At 41.0% G+C, this 12,745-nt stretch overlaps 2 protein-coding genes across 6 annotated transcripts in view; both read left to right on the forward strand.

The window, feature by feature from the left end:
• TMCC3 (transmembrane and coiled-coil domain family 3) overlaps window positions 1–6,742 on the forward strand; it is a 132,484-nt gene extending 125,742 nt beyond the window's left edge. For all 3 annotated transcript variants that reach the window (XM_033058039.1, XM_033058040.1, XM_033058038.2), the window contains exon 4: window positions 1,404–6,742. In XM_033058039.1, coding sequence (XP_032913930.1) covers window positions 1,404–1,706 — 303 coding nt within the window. In that variant the 3' untranslated portion in view covers window positions 1,707–6,742. The remainder of the gene's footprint in view (window positions 1–1,403) is intronic.
• Window positions 6,743–12,468: 5,726 nt separating this feature from the next.
• The window catches only part of CEP83 (centrosomal protein 83), a 28,222-nt gene continuing 27,945 nt past the window's right edge, over window positions 12,469–12,745 (forward strand). Inside the window, exon 1 of one of the 3 annotated variants that reach the window (XM_033058834.2) lies at window positions 12,469–12,506. The gene's annotated coding sequence lies outside the window, so the exon portion shown is untranslated. Of the gene's footprint in view, window positions 12,507–12,552; window positions 12,619–12,745 lie in introns of those variants that run through there. The other 2 variants (XM_033058833.2, XM_033058836.2) reach the window with 2 other exon arrangements.

The following is a 12,745-nucleotide window of genomic DNA, read 5'->3' on the forward strand; positions in this document are numbered from 1 at the left end:
AATGTTGTGCAGATAGTTTTAAAGAATTGTTCAGCCTCTCAATGCAGAGCTACAGGTATCAGACTTTTGCAGCTGCACTTTCTTTAAAGCAGCACAAGACAATTTGAGAATAACTTACAGTCAGAGTGGAAGAAACACCAGGGAAGTTCATTAGTGTGTAGTGGAGAACATGCCTGAACCACAACAGACTTTGTGCCACCCATTAAGAACTGTCTTCTATATGTTACTAATTCCTAGAGCAGTGAAAGGAAGCAGTCTTGTGTAAGGTACTGTGCCACCCTCTGTGATGACCTTGGTGCCTGGCCAGTCCTTGGTAAGCCAGTTCAGCTTGCTGAAACAATGAAGAACTGACCCAGCAAGGGAAAGCTGATAACTCTCTGCGTGTTTCATACTCAGAAGTTTGGTTTGAAACAGCTTACTGTGTGAACAACCTTGCTACTGCAAGGAAAATATCTGGAGTTTGAGAGTGGGGAAGACAGTAGGGATGCTGGAGTGTTGGTTGTCTTTGTCACACAGTGGTAAAAGGTTATTTCAAGCCAATTAATCTCATTAAATTGTAGCTTTGCACCATATTATGCAGTGGTGCCCAAATCCCACCTCCAGCAAAAAGCTGGCCTTTTAGCAAATAAGTGAAGCAGTTGGAAGTTTTTCTATATTTTGCCTTGGGAGGGCTTAAGCGTGGGGGCAGTGTCTTTAGGAAGCATTTTACTCAAAGACCACTTTTAGTCCATTCTCAAGCAGAAGAGAAAGGTCTGCTTTCTTCAGAACAAATTGTGAAGCAGAACAGATCATGTGAGAGAGAATCCCATAAAAGCATCTCCACAGTTGTTCCACTGTCTTCACACTGACAGAGGGAGAAGGCTAGATCTCACAGAGGACTCAAGCCCAATATTGTAGGATGGGTAACTTTGAGAGCAAAATTAATGTAGACCATAGAGGCAGTGTAAACCAAATGCTACATATTGCAAAGTAGATTTAATTACTATCACAGCAAGCCCATCCTAATGTTTTCTATAGAATACACAAAGAAACTAATTTTCTTGCTGTTTTGATGCAGTGATAGTTGCTGTGGCAACAGCTTTACTCATACTTTATATCAGCAGTATATATAGGAAACAACTGTTGTGAGCATTAAAGTTATGATACTTTTTCTCCAGCATGAAGAAAGAACAAACCTACATTTTGGACAGTGTTGTTTGACTTGATTATGCCTTAGCAAACAGTGGCACACTCATTCAGATGTATATGTACATTTATTTTTTTAAAAGTTGATGTTCATTGAAATTTTAGCAGTCTATAATAAATTGCACTTCTAATCTAGCTGATGGATAGCTCTGCAGCTAAAATGTTAAGAAACATCGAAGGGAAATATGGTTGCCCTAATTCTTGTTTTCTGTCTCCAGGAAGCCTTGGAATCATGCCAGACCCGGGTTTCCAAACTGGAACTCCATCAGCAAGAACAGCAAGCACAGCAGTCTGAAACAGTTAATGCCAAAGTGCTCCTGGGGAAGTGCATAAATGTTATCCTGGCCTTCATGACTGTCATCTTAGTGTGTGTTTCTACTATTGCAAAGTTCATTGCTCCTATGATGAAGAGCCGTTTTCATATCATCTGCACTTTTTTTGCAGTGACGCTGCTGGCAATATTTTGTAAAAACTGGGATCATATCATTTGTGCTATAGAAAGGATGATTATACCAAGATGAAGCTGTTGGACTGGCTGCTTCCTTTTTTTTTTTTTTAAAACTTTTTTATTTTTCCCCCTCTTTCTTCCCCTCCCTGTTTTTTAAGCACTGTGTGTATACAAATTCTGGTGTAAATATATAAAGTATACTTGTTGGCAGTCAGTTGCCTGTTAAATCTGATTTTGTCTAACTGGCTGTATCTGTGATGAACTGCTCACTTAAGTCAGTCTTCTGCCTTAATCCAAAAGGTTTTCCACTTTCCAAACCCATACCCACAAAAGATGGTATGATCATCTGGGAGGGATCCCAGCAACTGCAAGTGTCAGGTGTGCTTTTGCTTTTTACCAGGCTGGAGTGCAAAGAGTGTGATCAGGAGGGAGTGCCATAATGTTTATCAGCTCTGTTGGGCTGATAGTTATTTTTCTCTCTGGATCCAACTAGAGTGATAAGCCAAACTATGCAGTCATGTGTATTGATAGTTCTAGATTCTAAAGTAGTGGGTATCATTACATGGGATTTTGAGTTTTCAAGACTTACAAAACCTGATGCTTCTGCTAGCAACTTTTTGCACAGAGTTTATTGTTTTTAAATGAGACCAGTGATGACTATTGACCACAATTAGGAGTTGTTCTGTTCCTTATCACATTCGGGAAACATACATGTGGCATCAGACCTCCAAAGATGGAATGAATTGAATTATAAGATCCCCAGACAACTTTGTGAAGGATTTAAGAAGCAAGTAACTGGTAGGTAAGTTGTCATCCACACGAAAGCACTCACTTGTTCAAGCCCTGCAACCTGCAAGGGGAAAGAAGTACACAGAAAGGCAACACTGAGGTTAGCTCTGTCAGCACTGAATTATTGGGGTGTTCTAACTGAATGCAAAGCATACAGGTGGTGGGACCCTGGGTACAGTGGATTTCTTTCTTCTGTCAGACTAAAGAATGTGGCAGAAGCATGAGGGAACAGCTTCTAAAGAGGAGCAGGGAGTTTAATTTCTGTAAATATAGGAACTGTAGACACTCAACAGAAATAGTGTATTAACATGCAGTACCACTACTAGGAGACAGGGTTGGGTTTGTTTTCCCACTGGAATTTATTTTGCTTGATTTAAGAACTGCAAAAAAATTTTCCTGAAATCAGCTTGGCTTTCAGCCATGATGTAAAACAAGATCTTCACTAAAAATAAACAAACAAAAACACCACAAAACAAACCATCACAACCAGAATTATTCTTCTTTCTCCATTAAGTAAAAAAACAGTGTCTCCAATTATTTGATGTTCAGTGTTAGTAACTGTGAAAATAATTGTCATGATATATTTTCTTTTCAATTGCAGTATTTTTTATGCTGGTGTTATGGGAGGGAGGGCACAGTTTGATGTGTATATTTCTTTTTAATCAAGTGCAATAGTTGGTATAGAAGTTGTGAAGACCTTATTCTGAGGAAAGGGAGTGGGTGAGGAGAAGGCAGGGAAGTACTTTTGACATTTTACCACGGTCAGATAAACAGTGAATCACTACTATCTGTGGCTTCAGGAACTGAAGAAAGGACAGAATTAACTTAATAAATAATGATATAACTTAGCATTTAGAAAATGCAATTAAAATACTTACAAATATTTAAAGAATTCTTTATGTGTGCTGTCTTTGAACTGAGAATCAGGAAGGACTGTGCTGGTTTGCAGTCACTGGAAATGGATCAGATCAGGCACACCCATGTTATCCTAACCCAGCCCTACCTCATCTCAAGAGGGAAGTGAAGTGGAAACCAAAAACCAAACAAACAGGAGCCCAAACAAGACCAACAACTGGTTCTGATCCTAAGAATGCTGTGACTCTTCATGGTGTTTTCTTGCCATCTCTATTATAATCTCCATTCTTCTCTTCAGCTTGCACAGCCAACTTCTGCATTGGCCTCTTGAGAAAATAGTTAGGTTAGCATTTTGTTAAATGGGTCAAGAAGGGTAGATGTGCAAGAAAGGAATGCCATATGTTTACATAAGAAAAACTCATTTGCCTGTTGCAAATTATAAATGTATAAATTATAAATGTATATAATCCTCCCAGTGCTATTTCATGTAGTTGAAATGTTTCATCAGGTAGCCTCAAGGACAGGCAGGAAAAATGTTAGTATTTTCCTTATAATGAAGGAATTGTTGGTGTGGTACAACCTGGGAATGTGAAGGCTTGTGCTCCAAGGGCATCTTTTTACCATTCTGGAAGATGGCCTCAGTGCAAAATGAGGGTAGAATCTAAAATAGATGGCTCTGCAAAAGAGCTCACTACTCACTGTCTTCATAGAATCTGACTGGGCCTAAATACTAAATTGGAAACAGAAAGGTCTTGTATTTCCATATTGGCTTTACATCTGGCAGAGGACACAGAAAAAGCCATATAAAGGCTGCATAATGTTAATTATGTAAATTAAAACAACCTAATTGGTGAATGGGTGCATCACTTCTCTGGGTTATTTTCTCTGCTGGGTTTAAATCACTGGAGGATGTGACACACATCAAGAAAATAATAAAAAACGTAAAGTGAAGGGCAAAAGCCTTTGAGTGAAACTGTTGTAGTTTTGCACAGAGTGAGACTGCAGCGCCAGGAGCTCTGCCATGTGGAAGGGCTCCCAAGGTGGGAGGTCTCCCATCCTGCCTTTGCCCTCCCATTTCATATCTTGTGCTAACACTGGTATAAGGTGAAGTCTTCCATATGCCATGTTAGCTCACTAGACTGGAAGAAAAATCTGGTGAAAGAGGTAGATGGTTCTCCACATCTAGAGACTTAAAAGGACAGGTAAAAAGATCTCATGAGTATGAAGCTGGGATTTTAAGGAAGATGAGCCTTTGTCATCTTGTTGGATTAGCTGTCCATAAAACTGGGTTCCAGGCAGACTCTCTGCAGATTGTTGGGGCAGCTCCGGTGTAAAAAAGTTTTCCCTAGCTTTTTCCTACAGGGAACAGATACAAACAGCCCCATGTGGTGGGACAGGCTAGCCAGCTGTGTCTATATGCGGGATCAAGAGAAGGCTGGTGCCTGAACTAGCCAGGGCTGATGCCTCTGCCATTAGCTTCAGTATGGGCATCACTTCCCCCACTTTAGGCTGGGATTATGTATTTTACATATTAGTGTGTGTATCTGGCCTGCAGTCTGAGCTCTGCTTCCTGTGAAAGCATGCCTAGGCCAACCCAAAGAATTGCAGTTCTCCTAATGAGAACTCTATTCAGCTTCTCAATCAATTAACTGTGTTCTGTCACGATTTGCTTTTATATTCTCATACAACACATCATACATTCTTAGGATACTCCTTACACCTACTCATCATGAGCCTCTAAAACACTCCCACTCAACAAAAAGTTGCCAGACAGTGTCTTTTCTGCTTGGTGCTGCCTGGTAGGCAAGTATTTTCCTTCACTTTGGTAGTAGTTCTCTGATGGAAAAGCCCTTCAATAAGTTAATATCTGTTCTATAGTCTTTTGGCAGCTTTTGCTTGGAGGTTTCTGGAGATTCGGTTTCTTCTGAAAGTTAGCAAAATTTTCCTGATTTCTCCTATTTCAGCATTCAGAACTAAATGAGGTTTCCTCTAAAAAATATCTAATGGATCCCTCTGACAACTTCAACTATAATTCCATTATTGTTGAAAGCCCAATTAGTGATTGGCAGGACTGATTGAGACCCAGTTTAAATTCCTTCTTTCTCCTTTACAGTATATGCATTCATGCAACTTCTCATTTTATTGCACTCTGTGATGTCTGTTTGCTCTGAATTTTTAGAGGCACTAAAAAATTTCACTGCATTTTAGTTTAATATCAAAATGTTTGTGTTATGCAGTGCCTCTGCTGCAGGACATCTATCAGTATAGATCTGATGTCTACGCTCCAGGAGGATATGTAAAAGCCAGTGGTTTTCTTTGAACAAATCATGACTGCTTACCTGGGAAATAGCAATGCAAAAGGTGAAGACAATTTGCTGTAGGAAAGACACGTGATTGACTTACTAGAAATTGAAGCTAGACAAATCCAGTGTAAGCATAAGGTTGCTTTGTAACCGTAAGGGCTGCTGGTCAATTATTAGCTACTGAATGACATAATAAATAAGGACTTCAACATTTGAATTAATTCAGGCTTATGTTTGATACAAAGTTAACTGCATAATAACTAGGGTTTTCTGAAATCAAAATCACTGAACAAGAAATTCAGGAAAGAATCAAGAAAACACAGAAGCTTGTAATTTACTTAGAAGGTACGAGAGCAAATTTTCTTGTTTGGTTGTTTTTGTTTTGGGAAACCAAGTCCCTTTCCACTGTGATAGAGACATTTTATTGCTGGACCCAATGGTACAACAGAAAATAAAAAGAGATTAATATAATAAAACAATTTAATTTTGATAGCAGAATTTAATCCCTTCTGAAAGTCCATCTAGGACTAGCAATTAGGCAAATTTATTCTCCACTATATTTAATTAACCAAATATATATCTGCTTTCTTCATTCACCATCATGAAGAACATGGCCTTCCAGTACAGGAGATCATAAAGGGCTTGTTTTCAGATAAAGTTGGAATGATCTCTCTGATGCTAATCCTGCACAAAATATCAGACAATTTTACATTGCAACAGTGAAAGACTAGGAAAAGTTGTATTTTAGTCAATGAAATGGCTTATTTTCCCTGAAAAAGCCAACTGAGATGATGCTGTATATAAGGACTGCATGAGGCCAAGTCAAACTGTCTTGTATGGTTGATTTGCTGTACGTTTAGCATATTACGTTGTATTGTTGTTGAAAAGTTTTGCACAAAGCCACCTTTCTTTTTTACCCAGGGAACCTGGGTCTGGTAGTATCGAAGTGTACCAAAAATTGTCTACTTTTATTGACTAAAGTTGATTGTCTTGGTGTGTGACCTGCAATGTTTCTCATACTATTTCCATTTTGTGCAGCACTGTGGAAAGATTCAACTATGAAAACGTAATTTTTGTATATTTGGTTGTGTAGTCATGACTGCCTTTAAGGTGCCATTAACATTTTTTTAAATAAAAATATTTACATTTATTTGCTGATTAATATTGTCTCCTAAACTTTGTCTGATTACTCAAACCCCTATCAGTTTTCCTTTCTCAGTAACAAATTATTTAATTGACAGTGATAAAGATAACCCATTGAGCAGAAGACCCAGTTTTTAATATACTGACAAATCTGAGCATTCTGCTCTGCTCAGTTTTGACCAAAACCTGTTGAGTTTCACTTACAGTTGACATGGCAAAACTGCAAACATCAAACTAGGTATCATCATTGCTTTTATCCCTAGCTTGTGTGAAATTTGCTGTGCAAGTGTGCTATTGTGCCAAGCAGCTGGATTTTTCTTTTCAACTTAGAATTAGAAACATAAGAAGTATTTTTATGTTACTGCCAGAAACCTTGGTCACATGTGCCAAAAAAATAACATAGCTGACATAAAGCAAAGCGTTTGCATTTATTATTCATAAAGCAGAGGTCTTGTCAGCTGGCACTGGCAGCCACTGGGAATGATGTTATTTTTATTCCAAGAACAGAGCAGAAACAGTGCCATAACAGATTGCTTTGCAATCATACTGTACTTCCTATTTTCTCCTATTTGACAAAATGTTGTGAGGGCTGCTCGGTCACCTGCAGACTTTACAAGGTCTTGTCATGCTGAGTTTCACAGTTTTCTGGAAATTGTTCTAAAGTAAGGCTAGCTCCATTCACAAACAGCAGCTTCTCTCACAACCACTAATGATTTTGCCCATTTCTTGCATGGGCTGAATAACCCCTGCTAACCAGGAAAACCAGACATAAAAAAATGCACTTCACTCATCGTCAGTTCTCTCAGTTGCTCAAAATTCTGGCTTTGGAGAGTGCATAGCACACCCTTGTAACTGCGTTAACACCCAAAACTAGAAAGGCAGAGAACAAAATACAACAGTTCTGTTTGACAGCAGAGAAAGAGAAGTGTCACTTGTCACCAAAAAGTGGCCACTATGCAGTGTTAGCAATCACTGGATGAAACCAATTCACCCTTACCAGCAGCGTACTCTGAAAATACTTCGTGTTGGTGCCCCAAATAACTCCAAGAACCAAAGCTGAGTGACTGTGCCAGAAACCAGCTGAAGGCACCCAAGACTTCATCTGCTGTTATGGTACAATTCATTTTGCAACACCCAAACAGCTCTGAACTAGCTAGTTGAGGCAGTGCTAGCAGAGCAGTTTATAAACTTAGTGATAAATTCTTTCTGAATGTGTGTGCTTATTTCTCTGCTTGTGCTTCTGCAGAAGATGCAGCAGTCAAACGGTGGGTTCTGCCTTCCCTGGCAACTAGCACTGCACTGATGTAATTGAAAGGAGAAATGTTCACACTGTATCCTCCTCAATTCCTGCTTGGACTGTGACTTCGGTGACAACTCATTAGTTTTGTGAAGTTGCCTAGTGGATCGATACTATGTCACCTTTTATGTGTAGCCTACCAGATTCAGGCAGAAGTAAAGTGGGGAGGCTGAACTACTGCTCAGGCTGGTGCTAGTTGTGGGGTTCTGCAGGACTCCATCCCCTGCCCAGTTCTCTTCAATCTAATTAACAACTTGGATGCGGGACTCAAAGGAATACTAAATAAATTGGCTAATGGCATAAAATTGGGAGGAGCTGTCAACTCCTTCGAGGGTGGAGAGGTCCTACAGAGAGATGGCAACAAATTAGGGATGGGCAATCACCGACCAAATGAAGCGTAACAAGGGAAAGTGCCAGATTGTGCACCTGGTACAGGGCAATCCTGTTTGTGTGTGCAGAATGGGAATGAGAGGCAGCACTGTGGAAAGGGACCTGGGGGTCCTGGTCGATGGCAAGTTGAACATGAGCCAGCAGTGCCCTGGCAGCCAGGAGGGACAACCTGGAGTGTCCTGGGGGCATCAGGCACAGCATGGCCAGCTGGGCAAGGGAGGGATTGTCCCTCTGCTCTGCACTGAGGCAGCCTCACCTCAAGTGCTGGGGGCAGTTTTCGTTGACACAATATAAAACAGACATTCAGCTATTAGAGAGCATCCAAAGAAGGGCCACTAGGATGGTGAAGAGGCTGGAAGGACAACTTTATGAGGATTGGCTGAGGACACTTGGTCTGTTCAGCCTGGAGGAGACTGAGGAGAGACCTCACTGCAGTCTGCAGCTTTCTTGTGAGAGGAAGTGGAGGGGTAGGTACTGATCACTCTCATGACCAGCAACGGGACTTGAGGAAATGGCATCAAACTGAGTCAGGGCAGGTTTACATTGGATATCAGGAAAACATTTTTTTATTCAGAGGGTGGTTGAGGACTGGAAGGGGTTCTTCTGGGAAGTGGTAACAGCACCAAGCCTGGCAGAGCTCAAGAAGGGTTTGGAAAATCCTCTCAGACACACGGTGTGATTCAGGGTATCCTGTGCAGGCTAGGAGTAGGACTCAATGATCTGATGAGTGTCTTCCAAGTCAGCACATTCTATGATTCTGTGATACATACACCTTAGGACAAGCTAGAAGCTGGCCAGTGCTGAGCTTCTGAAAGAAGCACAGACACGCTTTTGACAGAAACTTTAGGAATTGAGCTTGCATTTGATGTAGTTATGATCCTGTCAGCTGCTGAGTGTGTGGTTCTGCCCACCTGTATGAGTAAATTTGGAAAAACTCTTCAGTTATTGTGGCTAGGATGCAATCAGTCTAATGGAAATGAAAGCACAGTCAGGACTGAAGCCTGTAATACATGACAACAATATACATGGGGAAAACACGCTTGTAGCCTAAAAGATTCCCTGTATATTTTTTCTGTAGAATATCATTTTAATGAGTTGGTACTGGTCAGGAGAACATCCTTTTCCTCTGTAGTCATAGACACTTTGAGTAAAGACAGAAGAACAGCATGACATACTATACATCCAGGCTGAACAGAAAAAGAGAGAACACAATGCCTGTGTGGTCAGCAGTTTCATACAACTCATCTGTCTGAGTAATAGCTTAATAAACTGCCTTAGGCTTTATATCTACTGATGTCGTCTATGTTAAAAAATTGTACTCTGGCCCTACTGAGCTTAATGGTAGAAACCCCTCTGAGTTTAACTGGGCAAGAATTATAGCACTATGGTGCTTAAAAGCAATTCTCTCTTTTGACTTTGTAATGCCAAAAATATTAATTTTCTCAGGCAATCTACCCACTACAATGTATGGTTTTAAGTCTCCACTACAAATAGCATACTTAGTTACAGATATTTCTGCCACAATTGTATGAGATGGTGAAACTATTTGGATGCTTTGAGCATCTGCTGGCTCAAATGCTGAACAGAGCTTGTACGCCCAACACTAATTCCCCCCTTGGCCTCTATCCTGCCAGGCTGGATTCAGGTCAAGGTGACATAGACTAAGCATGGATTGAACTACAGGTACAACCAGCAGGATGTGTACATAACAACAAAACCTTCTCTAAAGATATGCCACTGGGCGACAGGAGCTTGAGGATTTATCTAATCTAGCAACTATTTTCAGCTTGCTCAACTAAGGCAGAAAAGAAGTCTAAATGAGCTTTCAAACTCAAGAGTTTTTCTGACCATACTTTCTCAGTATACTCCTCCAAAGACAGTATCTGCAAAATGCATTGAAATATTTTCCTGGGCTTCTTTACATATTTTACAGCTCTTTATACATGGCTTTCTATGTGTGAGGATGAACCTTGCTGTTCTGTGAAATGTTGACCTACCCAGAAATAATATAATAGACATTTAAAGAGTCACAAACAATCTCTAATACTGTTGATCAAAAATTGTAAGATCTCTAAATGAAATCTCTTTACTTTTACTTGAGCCACAGTGAACTTCAAGGGTCCCTTAAACAGATTTTACTTCTTTTTTCTTTTCTTTTAATAAACTACTGTAGCTGCATGATTTTTTTTTCTACAAAAAAAATAAAAAACACCCAAAAAAACCAAAAACAAAAACAACTCTGCTGTGTTGTGGGAGAGGTTTCAAAAAAGGGAGTTTGCCACTGTTTGAGTAATCCTTTTTTAATATAAAGGTGTTACACGTTTCCTTTATGTACTGAGCTAGAAGACAAATCAAACAAACAACTCCAGTATGTGCTTCCCCTCTCTTCCCAACAGGATGGTTTCACATTTACTTCTCCCTTTCCCCCCTTATTTGTCTAGTAATATTTAAAGTCCTAATTTTCTAGCTGTTTCTGCCTCTTGCTGTCCAGATTCATATCTTGATTGACTCCCTTTTCTTTCTTTGCTATGTGCATTAGCTCCACTTCTACTCCTGTAAACTCTGCTTTCTATTCTTCCTTCCTTCAGCCATTTCCTCCTTGTGCCCTTGAACTCCATCTCAGTTCTTGCTTTTCCTCTCTCTCCTGGTACACTGCAAGATTCCCATCTGAGTCATTACAGCAGCCCTCCTTTTAAGCCAGCGGAGGTAGGATGGTCACTGTGATGAAGAAGAGTCCCATTACCACCCACACTTCAGAATCACTGGCCATCAGTGAGTAACTGGAATTATCTGACTCAGTGGGTCTCAGAAGGAAACAAGTACCCTTCTCTGATCAACGTGAAAAACATGGAGCCAAAAATAAAGTAACACAATTTCCACTGTCTTGAGTTATTCTGTTGTTATCCTCTTAGAAAAAGGTTACACATTGGAAATACTTGCACAATAATTATTCTCTAAATTAGCTGGCAAGAGACACCGAACCCTGTCTGTTGATTTCAGTTACCTAAATAATTTTAGATTTTGTAGGTTTTTTGCTGTGTCTGCTGCAGAGCTCACACTGAGTGATCTAGATTCTTGGTGTTATGTTTCTCATGTAAATTAATTGTTTTCCAGTGGATAACAGCTATGTAATCCTGCTGTGAACAGACACTAATAGAACCAAAGAAAGAATCTGTGCCATTCTACCATTCCTGTTAATGCAGCTGTAAAAAGGAGAAAGACTTCTGTTCTTAGTTAATATTTGTAGAGCTGATAGTGAAAACAAAAATTAAAAAAAAAAAAAATTAAGGAAAAGAGCTATTTGGATACAGAAAAGCAGAGTGCAACTTCATAACACTTTCTAGAAAGATTTCTTTGCAGTGTAAAACTGTTTATATCTATGTCTTTTAATGCTCATATTTTTAATCAGAATTTGTTTTGAATAAAAATTAATTTTTAATTCATTGCAGAGTCTTGTGGTGTCATTCGTTTCCCTACAGGTGTGCATTGGTATAGATGGAACACTGCTGATATTTCACTTCTAACATTGCAACAGGTGCAGCATCCATGTAAACCTGCACAGTGACATTGGTCTGCACAGCCAGGCTGAGCGCTAAATTCTCTCCACGGTAGCTGTGGAAATCACGGATTCAGAACTTAATTAACTCGCAGCCACCTCTGGGGAGTGACTGCAGCTGTAATCTCCAGCTGCTGCCAAATGTGACATTTGGCTTGGGATTTTTTCCCTTTGGGTATGTGTGTGTGTCATCACCAATACCCGCCTCCTAATATACTAATTGAAAGCAATTTTAATCCTTATTAAAGCGCTGTTAGCTTTATTAGAGCAATGCCAATACCGATCACGACGTTCAATCTCTTGCTTCATTCAAAGAGGTTTTAGAGGGAAAATGAGGATGTTTACGACAAGATGGTGTTAGTATTTCAGCTGCTTGTAGCAGCCGATCTCTGAGGGAGAGCAGCTGCCCCGGAGCGCACCAGGGTGTCCAGGCCGCCCTGAGCGCTCGGCCCGCCATGACGGAGCCCGCCCGTCTCCCCGGCAACGCTCCCAGCGTGCCCCGCGCGCCGCGGGCCCGGCGGGCGGCGCTGCCGGCGGGAGGTGAGAGGCGCCATTTTTAAATCGCTCGGGCCGGCGGCAGCCAAGCCTGGCTGGGCTGTGGGCGGGGGTTCCGCTGTGCGAGGGGAAGCCGGGGAGTGCGGAGGACCGGGCTGTAAGGGGGGAGTCGGGCTGTGAGTGGGGCCGGGCTGTGATGGGAGCTGGGCTGACCGCGGCCCTTGTGCGTGCGTGGGGCTGCACCTCTTGGCGATTGGGCGGGGAGGCCCCTTGGCCCCTGCTCG

This window comes from Catharus ustulatus, chromosome 4 (assembly GCF_009819885.2).
Source record: "Catharus ustulatus isolate bCatUst1 chromosome 4, bCatUst1.pri.v2, whole genome shotgun sequence".
In the NCBI taxonomy this organism is placed as follows: Eukaryota; Metazoa; Chordata; class Aves; order Passeriformes; family Turdidae; genus Catharus; species Catharus ustulatus.